The sequence below is a fragment of the Oreochromis aureus genome, linkage group 19 (assembly GCF_013358895.1).
Source record: "Oreochromis aureus strain Israel breed Guangdong linkage group 19, ZZ_aureus, whole genome shotgun sequence".
Lineage (NCBI taxonomy): Eukaryota > Metazoa > Chordata > Actinopteri > Cichliformes > Cichlidae > Oreochromis > Oreochromis aureus.
This window is the reverse complement of record NC_052960.1, coordinates 13,962,827-13,977,958: the sequence shown is the minus strand read 5'-3', so window position 1 is coordinate 13,977,958 and position 15,132 is coordinate 13,962,827. Positions and strand designations below refer to the sequence as shown.

Sequence of the window (15,132 nt, the reverse complement as noted above, 5' to 3'; positions counted from 1 at the left end):
AGATGGATGGGGCTTTGGAGAGGTTAAGGACATTCATAATCCAGAGCAAAGAGAATGCCTGCTCCTATAACTGGTCCTCTATTTTGGGAAATCCCTGTCTGTCTCTCCTGGGCCACTGAACAGGAACACTGAAGTAGTTAGATCAGAAGTGGAACAACTTCAAAAGCATGAATTCATTGTACATCTTTACTGTACATCTACTGTGCTGGAAAAGGATTAAGACTCTTGATTTTGGAAGGAATAAACAATTCTATTATTACCTCCATCTTTAAATGGAGAGCAATGGGAGAGTGTGTGTCTGTGTGTGTGTGTGAAAACATATTAAATCCAAACAGCAATGTGTGCTTGTCCTTGATCTAATACAGATTAGATGAGCACAGACACACACACACACACACATTTATAATGAGATTTAAACATTCAATTCCATTATTTTGGCAGTGTCCGTGGCATTAAAAGGTTGAGGTTGTTTTTTTTGTTTTGTTTTTTAGAACAGCTGCAGGCTACCCCATCCTTACATCTGACCGTTTTCATCTACACTCCCATAATGCCTTCTATCTATTCTGGCTCTCCTCTGATAGCAGAATGTGTGTCAGCGATCCAGAGATGAATTTTGAATATGTATGAGGAGGAGAAGGCGGAGGAAGAGGAAGAGGAGGAAGAAACTGGGGCAGGGAAAGTGGAACATCACGACCAGCAGTTTGTATTGATCAGCACAGGAGAGGATGTACCTACACGGCTGCTTCACCTTCACGTCGATGATGAGCGGTGTAATGCATGGTTGTATATGGAGGGTCCTAATGGGACTTTTGCTCACTCATCACAGTGTTGAAGGCAAAAGAGATCAGAAAGACAGTCGTGCAAAGTGTGCGTTTCATACCTCCCCATAATCTGTTGTGACCACAAGGGTTCCATCTCCACAGGAGTTGACGGTGGCTGGAAGCAGCTGCTCCTTCTCCCTGACCCAAACGCGGGCACCCTGTAACAAGCACACAAATCACAGATGTTAAGCAGCCAATAACTGCAACCCTAAACAGGTGAGATTTTAAATAATTCATCTTTTTAGCTACTTTGGTCAGCTCCCTTATTCACAAGGGGTCACCACAGCTGCATGATTGATTTGGCATATTTTTCCAGCAGATGCTCTTCTTGATGCAACCCCAAAGGGATTTATATCTCCTCATGCATCTTGGAATCAAACTGGAAATCTTTCACTTGTTAGGGAAATGTGTAACCACTAAATCTTGTTGCCAGGCTAAAATTCACCTGGATAAACTGTATTGATGTAAGTGGATAATTATTTATGCTTTGAGTGACTTCAAAGCATAGTTTGGCTTTGCTCAGATGTACAATATGTACATTTTGTTTTAAACCTAGTTTTTCAAGCTAGAATTGCATCCAATTAGTATCCACACCTACTTTCTAACATGGTGAAGCAGGAGCGCTTGCAGTTGGTGTCTTTATCTTTTTGTGCAAGGAGTTCATTTGTGTTCAGAGGAAGTGTGCTCTTCCTAAAACCTTTCTAAACAGACAAAGCCCTCCTTCACAGAGTCACTGACCTCTGACCTGAAACCCATAAACAGAAGGACAGTGTAACAGAGGACAGATGAGTCAATGGAGCGACTGAAGTGCTGGAAAAAGAGAAGCTGCCCCATACGTTCACTTGTACAGTTTAGCTTAAAGTGTTGCAACAAAACTGAATCTCTTGAGAGTTTACCCAAGCACTGCCTCTAAAACAGGTCCAAGAAGTGGTGTCAAATGTAATCAAAACAATACTTGAATAAAAAACGTTGCTTATTTTATTAACGACTATAACTCCAACCACGGGGAGCCTGCTGGAGGCTGGTGTTGTGTTACTACAGTATAAAATATATCCTCAGACAAGAAGCTATTAATGAAAAACACTTTACATCAATAAATACTTAAAATGTGCTTACAGCTGAATACGACTACTATTCTCTCTACTCTGTTAACTGTTTGAATTCAAAACAGAGGAGGTTAAAATAAAAGGTTACTCTGTCAACAGAGAAAACACACAGTACTGTAGTTTGTTAAGGAGAAAATCTCACTAGAGAGCTGAATTTTGTGCACTGAAATTAATTTAAACTATTTACTGTCTACATTGTGCTCTCACATGTGGAATGTGTGACTTTTTTCACTATTTCTGACAAATTAGTCATAATGATGGTGATGTTTGTGGGTGTTTGAATCACATACACTGCATTCTTGTTGATGTTAAAGACTTAAAAAGTCCACCTTTTAAGTGGCGGTGTTATCCATAATGTATGAATTTTCTTGTAGTTAGAGCAAAGTTTCGTGGCATAAGCGCTCCAGTCTAAATCCTAAGCAGAGGCGTGAGTCCTAAAAGGCTCAGTGGACCAGCAGATGTGTGCATATGAATGACGTGAGCAGCAGAAGACAAATGGAAAAGAATTGTTTTAGCAACAGATGGTCCCACAGCCCCAAGCATCCCCTGACAACCTTTATCACTTTCTGTTTCCTCTTCCCTCACTCCCACTCTCTCCTTTTGGGTTCTTTCAATCCCTCAGTGCCACACATATGCACACGGATAATAACAGAAACCCAGTCATGCCTCGGGCTATGGAGCTAACCAGGCAGAAACCAGTCACACACCAATACAGTGTGTTACTTATGCACACAAATGGGTTGCTTAAGGTGAGGCTTAGGGGATAAAATGTCTGAATCCATCTGAAAACAGACTTTAAGACTGTTGGCTTTTGCAAAACATAAACCCATCTATAGTTCATCTTCTGCACTAGTCTGCAAAAAGGTTTCCTTCACTGTTCTTTGCACAGCAACTCTCTCTATATATAGCTGCCTCGTTGCTCCTCTTTATCAACTGTCTTTTTTCCTGTCAGATTCCACCGCACTGAGACATTATTATGACCTGATGACCTACTCACAGTTCACTGGTACTCCACTACATGTTTTAGCTAATAAATTGGCCTTTGAGGTGACTTAAACTTCAAATACTGGTGCTGTTGCATCTGCCCTGAAGCACAGTCATTGTGTAGGCTGAGTTTATATCTCATACAGACATAAACTCAGCTTGTGTGAACCAGAAAGCGATGAATGTTTCTGCTTTCTGACTCTCTCTCTCTGTCTCCTCTTTAAGCAAATTGGTCTCCAGTCCCAGATCGATATGCAATCTCATGGGCAAACTAAGGGGAGACAGAGGGTTATAAATGACCTGCCAGCACCAAAGCCTCCACTCAGACTCATCCTCTCCTCCTCCTGTTTGTGTCCTCCTCCCCTCCTCCCATCTATTACTGCCCCAGACAGACAGAAATAGCCATGCATGACAACAAACACCAAACCTTTCTGTGACCTAATATCTACGGCTGTAACATCGCCTTTAACACTATGCTTCGCATTGTTTCTCTGCTCCATGAAATTCAAACCAAACCACAGTCAAACAGGCCCCAGGCCCCGCCCCATTACCTTTTCGTCAAGCTCCATTAAGCGTCAATTGTCACTTTACCCTCAGAGATGACCTCTGCCCTCAACTCTTACATCCGACTCTATAACCAACAGGAAACGCTAAAACAATAGCGAGACATCTTTCCCGTGGAATGCTATGACAGAAATACAGCAGCATAATTTCAAGTACGGCTAGGATATGTATGATGATGATGATGATGATGATGATGATGATGGCTAATACATGAGTGTGTTTTTTTCTTCCGTGAGCCCCAAATCTTTTTCTTTTTTATTCACAACTGATTGATTGAACACAACACTTTTTCAACTTGTGAATTATTCTTATCAGAATTCTGGCCTTAATCCTCTTCTGAGAAAAATCACAATTCAGAGATTAAAGTCAGACATTTAGATAGAAATTTAGACATATCCAATGAGCGCTCAGCTATACGTATGTTTGATAGAGGCCCTTTTGTCTGTTCAGGCAATTACATGGACCCCTGTGCCATATAATCAAGGCTCTTCTCATGGAGTGTAGCAACAAAGGGTCAACTGTGGACAACATGTTTCATGACTCCACCCTTTAAAGATTGTTTTTTGTGCATTTCTGGACTTCTACCATTAGTGCTGCTTTTTTGGTTTTTTGGTATATCATTTTTTGTGGTCAGAACAGGACTTAGAGGGAGTGATCTAAAAATAGCTGCAGAGCTGGGAGACGTTCTGAGGGACACAGGAAGGGGATTTTAAATCATGCATGATTTTGGCTTGTAAAAGCACCATAAAATACTTTATGTAAGCATACTCATGAGCTGTGCATGTTTTCCATACACTAATGAGCCCTCGCTAACCTTCTCAACAGACACTTTTGGTCCTGATGGTGGCATTATTAAATGCTTACATGTTGCACATGTTGGTATTAGCAATTTAATGTTTAGCTCATTTAAAATACAAAGTTTAAGTGAGACTTATAATAATATTGGACTGGTCCACCTTCAGAGGAAACTGAATATCAGGACACTGAAAATTGTTCCATTGCTTCTTGTAGATGTTCAAACTGGACACACTGACAGTCAGACTTTGACTTTGACCAAAAGCTACAAGACTTAAAAGATGACAATCGAAAAAAGGTGAGATAGAAAGTCAAACTACCCATAAATAAATGACAGCTTAAAGAAGGAGAGGAGTCACTGCGGGGCAAAGTGACGTCTGACAAACTCGGTGTAATAAACTGAAAGGACAACAGAGGAGAGGAGACAGACAGAGAGGGCAGACAAATGGGGAAAATGGGGACAATGAAGACGAGGGCAGGAAAACAGCAAAGTGAGTAACAAAAGGTTGAAGAAGACACAAAATGACAGAAACGAGATACGAATTATTAAATGATGCCAAGAGCAGATGACCACTCAGCAGCAAATAAAAGGAAAACTAAAGACCAGCATGGAGATGGGGGGACCAAGCAGAATCTTTAGACGGGTATGCAGTAGTTTTTAATGTGTGTATCTGTCTTTTTTGTGTATCTGTATTCGTAAAAACTGTCAATCCCTTTCTAATCACAAGCATCAGGTAGTAATTTTTATTAGGCTCCAGGATGAAGGGACGACTTATGGCCTGGTCCTCTGTGATTTTGTTAAATAATGTGACAAATCTTCAGTTAACTGTAGTTAGTACTCAGAGTCGAGGTTAAGTTATTAACAGTTAATTAATTTAACCCTGTATCACTATATATAGTTAGGCTGATCGGCACAATGTGTTTCAATTGCTTCCTTCTACTTGAGAATTTTTGGCAACCCCAAAGAGTTTGTTTGTTTTTTTAGAGAGAACTACTGAAAAATAGCCAGAAATACTATAAAAAGCACAGATATTTGTCAAATAAGGTAATATTAACTCTTACATGAGTGGTAAGAGCCCACTCCAAGAGGGGACATCCTGTGAGCTTGTAAAAAGTGGTTTTTATTTTTCACCATAACATTGTGAAAAGAGTACACTGTCAATATGAGGCAGAGAGCACAAAACAAAGAGCAGCAGAAAATCCTAGAAAGTAGGATTATCACAAATATGTAGTAAATTTGTGTGTGAATTGGAGAGACACCTTCTATTGCCCTTTTCCTCGCAAAAAGCATTCTGATCTGTCGTCTTAGCGCAGCGCTGCCTGTGTCGGAGACCTAAACTGTGTCAGTAATATTCCATTAAAGGTGATAATACAATCAGGACAGCGAGGCTTTTAGCAGATTATGGCTGCTGGAAGGAGAGCAACAGCATGTGTTTATCCGTGCGGTCTGTGCATGTTGGTGTGTCTGTGTGTATGCTTATGTGCATGTGGGCTAGTGGGTGTCACTGGCCTGTACATCTGCCGTTAAAAGGGATTGCAGTGCAGATTCAACACTGCAGGTATAAATAAACATCTGAGCGTAAACTGAAACATGATCACAGCAAAAAACATTAAGAGTATATTAATTTATCCATAGTCATATACAATGAGTGTCTTTTAATTTAGGTTTTATAAAATGACTCCAGGTCATTTTTTGGAATGTTGCATGGGCATCATTATTTTAATTATAATTATTAATTTTTTATCTTTTTTATTATTTGTAAGAAACAAAGCTTAAAACTAACGTTAAATATGAGATTTAACGTTAAGTTAGTGGTATGGGATATCAGTTGTCAACAAAATCCCTTTTTAGGGGGAGTTTTAATGAATCTCCAAAGGTGTTTCGGGAGAGAGCTAAAGAAATATGGGTGTCATCTGCATAGATATTATAAGTCTCCCTGTACTTTTGAAAGATTTCATTTCGAGAAAGCATGTACAAATGAAATAAGGGTCCAAGAATCGATCCTTGGAGGACACCTTATAGCATAAGGTAACAAATTGTTACATGAGTGGTCAAACTTTACCTCATGTGACCACTCATGTGGGGTGGTCACATGTAGTCACTCTTGCAGAAAATGGAAGAATTCCCTCCTCTTTATCTAGAAGCTTATATGTTCAGATGTAGTTTCCTGATCACTCAGGTGTCTTGATTCTTTCCTTTTGCTTTTTAGTGAAAATCTTGAAAAAGCCATATTTTCTATGCATTTGAGAACATAATATGTCAGCGGTCTACATTCTGTAGTTTCAGCCATCTTTTGTTGCCATTGCTCTTTAGCAATTGGGGGCGGCAGTGGGACTTATCTATGTTGGCACCTACATAAGCATTGAGGATAATGAGCATTGAAACCATTAAAGCCAGGTCAATGTATCACAAGACTGATAAATTTTACAATATTAGCTACTATAAGCTCTATTAGTGTTGGCATTTGTTACAGCTGACAAATGAAAATACAAACAATAAATAAGACAGGTGAGAAACACCATTCAACGTTGTTAAGAGGATTAACATTGCATAGTTTGTCCACTTGCCTGATGCCAACATGCATTTGGAACGGCGCAAAGACAGCAACTGACAAACATAACTGATCTGAGCAGAGCACAAATAACTCGAAGCATTAACACACATAACAAAGGTTACAGAAATCTGTTTGGGTTTTGTGCAGCTGAAAGAAAAACACAGTGGGTAATATATCAGAATATCAGATTTTTAAATCACCAAATATCAGTATCAGCATTGGTCTTAAAAATCTTAGATCGCTTGGGCGTTAGAAACCATTTTAACTATGACGGATCTGTGTATAACAACATCAGTCCTGGTTACTAACACCATCTCCACCAATGGAAAATACTTCAGCACTGAGTGTTTTCCCATTATATGACAGTCTACCAGGACGCCTGCATTTTTAATGTAGTGTATATGTATATATCTTTATAGAGCTACATTTTTCTAGGGGATCTTGGATGATTGACGACACGTGAGTGGCTGCTAAGTTCAAAACAATCTTACGGGGAAAGAGTTAAAAAGAAAGAAACCAACATTCCCATAGTTGCTTTGGATTTTTTAAAGTATGGTTTAGAAATTACCTCTACGTGATTCCTTTTCAAAACTTTTTACAATTAACAAAGTGCCTGATTTCTATCCCCCTGTGTCCATCCAACTAGGATGGCAAAGGCACTTATGCAGAAAAGTCTTTAGGTCATGGATTTAACCTGCAGTCCATATAACTACTGGACAGCAGATACAGAAATGCAATGAGTTTTAAGAACATAAGTGCCCTTTATTTCCTGCTTGGCTGCATAGCTGTTATTTTAGGAATATCTGAAGCCTTGGACAGCTTAATTCCAAAACAAACATGATTTTCCAAAGGTAAACTGGATCAAGGTCTGCTGTTAAATTACAAACCAGGAGCAAGTGTGTGTGTATGTACAGTACAAATCCTCTTTGAGCTCTGTGCTAATTATCACATTCTCTCACATCTTGGATTAAACTACAGTCACACCCCCACTAACACCCTGGCAACAGGACTCCACGGCAACAGTGTGGAAACAGGATACCATGGAAACAGCCTTTTTCCTCTAGGCACTGGTGGATGCTGGGAGTTGATGTTCAGGCGAAGGGGGTTGTGATCTAATTTTAATGTTTTCAGCACAGCTTGTATGTTTGTTAAGCAAAAACTAAGTCAAATTGTAGAAAACTTGATGAAGGACTAGGCTGTTACCAAAGAACACAGTAAATGTTAGTTGTGTTCTCACAGTTTTGTTTAGTTTTTGGGGGTTTTTTTTACTGTTTTTAACTAGTTTTAAATATCCTTCATCTGTGTTAAAGCTTGTGTTTTATTGTTTTTTTTATTGTTGCTTGCCCATCAATCTGCCACCATGATTACACAAAAACTACCAAATTTCAGCAATGAAGAAGTTTAGCAGGGTTGAAAGAAGACCTCTTGGTGCAGATCTCTATCAAGGGATAATTTGCTTTCATTAACAGTGCAGAATTTTTGCAACTTGTCATTAGGAGTATGCAAAATCTAAAGGAGCAATTTTCACGACATTTCTAGAGGTGAACCATGGTCAGAGGAATAAACCCTGCATATCTAGATCCCTATAGTAAAAAACTGCAAGACACTGCCAATGGCCTGTGGGTATTTTTAATGCCAGGGCTGACAAAAAAATGTAACGATTGAAGTCATGCCTGATATTTTTTTTCTTCTTCATTCCTCTGCTCATTAGGGGTCCCCACAACAGATCATCTGCCTTCATCTTATCCTCTCCCTTGCATCTTCTTCTGACACATCAACGATCTGCATGTCCTCCTTCACTATATCCATAAACCTTGTCTGTGATCTTCCTTTTTCTTTCCTCCTGCCTCAATGGCATTACCAGTCACAGTCCCTACATTTAAAACTCTTCTCTTATATCCACCATACTACCTTCCCTTCTCTGTCGCTGCCTCTAAACGTGCCAACCCCCACTCCTCTTCCTTTGTTTTCACCCAACAACATCCTAAGAAATCTCATTCTCAATGATCCGCATGTTTGATTTGGCAAAGATTTAACACCAAATGTCCAGTACAGAGAGTACACTGGCTCCATGGTTTACTCCATGGCTGTTTTAATAATGATTAATGGTTGTGGAAATGGTTCAGATTTTTGCCAATTGAATTACAGCTTAATATGTGTGATATCTGATATCTGAGTTTATTGTAATAGCATTAGAATGTTTTTTTGACATTGGACAAACCAGACAAATTCATTTGGTTTAGAAATCGAACCGCTCTGTTGGTTTAGGACCATTAGTCCAATCAATCAAATTGGGCACAGTCTAGTCCAGAAGCCCATAAATATAATTAAAGACTTTTAAATCAGGAAAGACAAAATACAATAAAAATGATGTAATATCCTGTTTCATTTATTGTTACCCAGAAAATTGTGACATTTGATAGTTATATACTACCATAGTATCATGGGAAATGTAATTAGATTCATATCTTGTAACATAGCTTTACTTTAGATGAGGCAGAGCTGTTACACCTACACATGCTGGGAAAAAAAAACAAAAAACAAAAAAAGAAGTGGTTTAAAGGAGAAGAAAAAAAGATAAAGTGGAAACAGAGAGGAGAGAATAGAGAAAGACAGAGCTGCCAGAAGGGGGAGGGAGGCTGACTGAGCAGCTCTTAAAGTGGTTGGTTGAGCGAGATGGAGAAGCACCAAGAGAGTGGCCGCAGGGAGAGAGAGAGCATCAGAGGGAAGGGAAAAGAGGAGAGAGAGAGAGAGAGAGAAGCAAAACTGATGCAGCTCCAAAGCAGAACAAATGTGTTTGGAGCTGCTGAATATAGGTCACACATCTCCAGTGACTGTTCCCTTACCTCCACTGAACCAGCTTCCTGCAGTATGCACTTCATACCAAATCCTGCATAATTTGTACCACAGTGGATTGGCGTGGGCTCTGCTTAATTTACCCTAAGGTTTTTTCCATGAACACCCATTGCACGAAAGAAAAAGGACCGACTTTTCTTTTTCTGCAATTAGAAGACACTTTATGTTGTTCAAGCTGCATAAAAATGCTTCCATGAATGTTTCACTGCATATGTGCAAATTGCCATGGAGAATGCACGCTGAAGATTACATTTTTACAATCACCCTGGTAGTGTGAGAAATCTTTTATTGCTCCTCAACTACTCTCGGTACAGGCTACAGCGACCACTCAACAAACTGAAAGGTAGTAAATAAAGATTTACTGCTTATTCAGTTACACGGACAAGTGAGCGAGACAGAAACAGAAGACAAAGGTCTTTAGTGAATATCAAACCGGATAAAAACAAGCAGAAATGACACCAAAGCTGTTCCTTGCCTATTCATTTCAGCTTTACACCTGTTCAAAGCTATCACACGTGCACTGACACGAATACAAACTATCAACCCAGAAAACAAATGTCACCCAACTCACTCATGAGCACATTTAAATACTCAAATTTAGATACTCAAGCGCTTACAACAAAGTACTCAGCAGTCATCATGAAGCGGCTCCAGGGAAAATTATTTTGAAGTATTATTTAAAAGCATTTTAATTACAGTGGTCACCGGGGCATGTATAGAATCTATTAAAGACAAAACACTTAAAATGTTTGCTGATTGTGCTCCAAATCTTCCAGCTTCTGTAAAGCCCAGTCAGATTTACATTTAAACAACAGAACTGAAGCTGACATTTTTTAAAGTTTTTAAAATTTTAACCCAGTTTAGGAAATAACTTATTTGAAACTAGCTAAGAGTATCTAAGAACATAAGAAGCACTTTTTTAATCTAAAAAACAATCAAAATACCAGATGGAATCTGCACCAGGAGTAACAATTTGGTTTTTCAGCCACCATAACAAGGAAGTGATTGGGTTCTTTTCATATTTAGAGTGCATAAAGTCACCACAACTGCCATAATTTACTACTAACCAGGCCAGTCTGATTATGCGGGGATTATACAGTAGTCTAATACCACCTGATATTTCATGCTTGGCTGGATGGCCATCACATTTTCTGCCTGGGTTGAGAAAGAGACAGAGAGAGAGCGGTCAGCTGTTCACTCTTTTTTTTTTCAGAGATCCAAATGGAGGAATGCAGGGGTACGGGATGGAGCAATGAAAGCAGAAGAGGAAAGAAACTAAGTGGATGCTGGACAGACACCTCCCAGAAGGATTGATTACTCAGCACCTGACTACTGCATGAAGTCATGTTTCTGGGTAGCAGCTTATGCATGTCTGCACGGCCTCGTAACTCAATAAGTCACTCCATTTTCAGATCTCATGCAGCCTTTCATAGTCTGTGCAGTGTGGGGCTGCTTTATGGTGGTCTGTGAATCAATGCTATGATCAATATATTACAGACAAACTGATGGGAAATGAAGCGGGAGTGTTGGTTTTTGTGTTTTGATGTAGTTGTGTGGTAATCTGTGGGCTTATCATGGTTATGTCATGCAGTTAGAGAAGAAGTATGATAGCTCATAGCTCTGGTGCCCAAACATATACCCTCACAGCCACTAACACACGGACACACACACACACACTAATAAATTGCATGACATCACTGCCAATGTGAGAGGCATTTAAACCCATATCAGATTAACTTAAGATGGGGGGAGGATAAGTAGCTTGGAGAGGATGGATACTGGCATCAGAGTCAGTGGATGAGATTGTTTGGGTGCCTGAGCCACTAAATGGGGGTCTGAGGAACAAGACACAAATGAAGACAAGGAGTGGTAGGAAGCTTGTATCTCCTGATTAGGGTGTGAACATGTACAGTGAAGGACCTATAAGGAAAGAAAATAAAGCAACAGACAATGATAGCCTAAAATGCTCACAACTCTGGATCAGATTAGAGGAAAATGAGACTGGTTTTGTCATCTTTGTGGGAGAGTGGGAGATTAATTAATAACCAATGTTTTAGTTAATGTTCAATTACAAGGGCAGTTAATTTATCTCCCTCCTGCTTCAACTATTCTGTTTCACATACACACAAACACACACACAGAGACATATCTTTCACACTGCTCCTCCTCCCTCCTCTTTTACCTTCCTCTACCGGCCCAACCCCTGCCATGGATCCGATCTCCATCCCATTCACAGCGCAATTAAACACACACACACAGAGAGTGGGTCTGTTCATGGCAGCATGCCGTGGTAGGGCTGTTGCCGAAGGCCAACACGGTTTACCCTCCCTTAACAGATTGGCTTTAATCCGGCAGTCATCCTTATGGATGCAAAAGCCCATGTCAGCTCCCGTTTGGCCAATTTTTCTGCGGCTCTGCTCTGAATTAATTCACCAAGCCGGCAGTCAGGCCCTGATCCTCTGCAGTGATAATGAAACAAACGGTGTTTTCCCCCCAGATACATGAAGACTATAACATATAGTGGGACCAGGCCTTCCTCTGGGTTGGGGGGCGGTGAGGATGCTTCTGCTCGACGGAAGCAAAGCGGCACCTGCCATAATTGACGTGAATCTAAATGAAAACGTATCTTGCAGTATAGACATGCAACGGTGTGAATCCAGGCATCATCACGCCATTAATGTCATTAATGTTTATCTCCGTAACCGTGACACAGATTCTCAGTGGCCTTACCTCTGCAAAAAACGCCTCCATCCTGCCTACTCCTCCCTGACGACTCGCGCCCGACCCGGCAGAGCGCAGACACCGGCTCCGGTCTCGGGTGCGCAAATCTCACCAACTGAAGAGTGAGCCTGTTTGTCGAGATGAGGGAAAGGTAGCAGTGCCTCTGTGTTGGTGGTTCCCATTCAACGAGCGTTTATTCTATAATCTCCGAAATAGCCCAATTTCTCAAACACACCTCAGCTGCGTCCACGCTCTATGCGCAAAGAAAAACACACATGAGAAAATTCCACGGAGGCTGAGAGGAAAAAATGAAAAATGTCCACGTCAGGGATCCGTCGGAGGAACGCTAATTGAAGCCCCCCGGTTTTCCAGGTCTGCCTGGTTTGTGTATCAGTGTGAGTATGTGTGTAGATGTATGTGTGTCTGTATGTGTGCACGTGTGAGGATGTGAGTATCGTGCGTGGGGTTGCGAGAGGACCAGTCCGGGGGTAGGATGAGCTTGACGCTGCTCACGCGCACACACCGATGGGGCGGTGCAGACACAGCCCCCTCCGATATAAAGCACACATTATAGGCTCACACTACAGATGTGCGAGCAAACATTAACCAACGCTTTTGCTGTCACAGACAGTCCACCTAGAGGTGAGATGAAGCTTCTGTGGTTGTTGACAGTCTGAACAGATGAAAGAACCTCTGTCCCTCTTGGTCTAATTACAGGTGCTCATCCCGAACCAGATTATCCGGCTACATCCCATCACGTCAGTGTTCATACACCAATGAGTCCCGAAAAAAAGAGAAAAAAGAGTATTTTTGTTGTTATAAATGAAATAAGATGAGAAATGCTGGTGAAGCAGGTTGCCTAGTTTGAAGAGATTAAGTCTCTTGTTTAATATTTTGTTCTGTCAAACTGTTCGAGAATGAAAAACTCAAAGCCATTGTAGACTGTTTCTTTTTGTTATAGAGCTACTTTATTTAAAAAAAAAATGTAATTTAGTTTTTTGATGTCTGATCTTTTTCAAAAGCATATGCTGCAAAAATCATGAACAAAATTATTTGAGTTTTATTGCCTTGTAATTTCCTTTACCAGTGAATCACAAGATGTTGCTATTGATGTAGCTCCCAGAGTATTAGTGAGCATTTGAGTAATAAAGACATCAGATAGATTGTATAAAACCTGTTACCACAGCTGTTACCTTCTGTGCAAAAATTTGCTTGTGTATCAAGAGTATAAAGTTATTATAACCATTAATGCCATGAATACAGACAAGCTGACATGAAAGTTTATAAAGCTGAATAAATGATGTCTAAATTAGCAATGAGGCAAGTGCTGTCAAGAGCATTCATGCTTTGTTGTATTTTTCCAAAACCAGTGCACAAAGAAAAAGTGGGGTCAGAGGGATTGGTGATGGTGGTGGGGGTATTGCTATATAATCTTTCTTTCTTTCAAAAAAAAATATGTTGCTTGGTGTATAGGAGTAGGCTTGGTTACAGGATCAGTCAGAGCCCCTGTCCCCAGGCTGAAAAATGATATCTCATGGCACACACACACACACACACACACACACACACACACACACACACACACAAGACCTTAACAGTAAGGGGAAAACATCCCAAAATCAGAAAGAAAAACCAATAAAGTCTCCAAAGACCACAGTTTGGTATAAATAGACAGACAGCTGGTTTATGTGATGTGGACCGTGTGAGGTTTTTATTCTTCTTTTCACAGCACCAGGCTGCAGGGGCCAGGTGCAACTTTTAGGAGCCCAGCAGGCTGAGGCCTCTCTTGGGTAAAGCATAAGCTCAGCCTGTTCCCCACGGGGCCCTGGAGGTATAGGGGTGGAGAGGCTCCTGTGTGCATGGTTGGAAGTATTATTTAGCTGTGCCCTCCATCTTCATCAGGGCAACAGTTCAAAAACTAGACCCGCCAGCAGGGCCCCATGCGTGTTTTGTGCTTGTGAGTAGACACATACACACATGCATGTACATAAACACTCAGGAAATGAGACCCAATGTTACTGATCGTTTCTCTGATCTCACATTTGAAGGAAAAGGAACATTGGTACTCTGGGACTTTCACCTGATTTTAAGCATCGATTTTACACCTAATGACTGGGGTTTGTCACACTAAGACAGTTCAGGTAAAGTTAAGCAAAGTGGAAATGATTAGTTGATTTATTGATTCATTGATTAAATGCTCAGCACAAATTGATCCGGAAAAAGTTTTAATTATCATCTTTAAAATTTACTAAAAATTTTTTCTACTTCCAGACTGTCAAATGTGAAAAATTCCTACTTCCTTCTGTTTTTTTACTGTAGTTGAAATTGTCGAGTCTCAGAAGTTGCAAAAGGGCTTCCACAAATGATCTCTTAAGCAAAATAAAAATGTCTATGATGAAAAAATTTATTGTTTATTGTTTCCAGTTCTAGTTTTAACTACACAGCACACTGATCTTCTTTTTGATTATCTGTCAGCACTAAACCCCTCCCAGCTGCTACATGAGGGTGCTTTAAACAAATGCACCGACTGTATTTTTGATTTGGGTTTACATGGGAGTCAATAGCGCAAAAGTAACAGCTACAAATTTGCCCAGAAAAATCTCTGATGCGGAAAGACAGAGGAGTCGTTGCTATTCATGACCCAGCAGACTAACTCATCCAATATTCACATGTGTACAGGAACACACACACACACACACACACACACACACACACACACACACACACACA

The 15,132-nt window shown here is 40.4% G+C and overlaps 1 protein-coding gene across 1 annotated transcript in view; it reads right to left on the bottom strand.

Annotated features, from left to right (window-relative positions):
• Positions 1–12,760, bottom strand: part of myo10l1 (myosin X, like 1) — a 49,988-nt gene extending 37,228 nt beyond the window's left edge. The window contains exons 1-2 of the mRNA XM_039602942.1: positions 12,412–12,760; positions 881–979 (exon numbers count right to left, since the gene is read on the bottom strand). Of these exons, the coding sequence (XP_039458876.1) occupies positions 881–979; positions 12,412–12,432 (120 nt within the window). The 5' untranslated portion in view covers positions 12,433–12,760. The remainder of the gene's footprint in view (positions 1–880; positions 980–12,411) is intronic.
• Between the last annotated feature and the right edge of the window lie 2,372 nt (positions 12,761–15,132).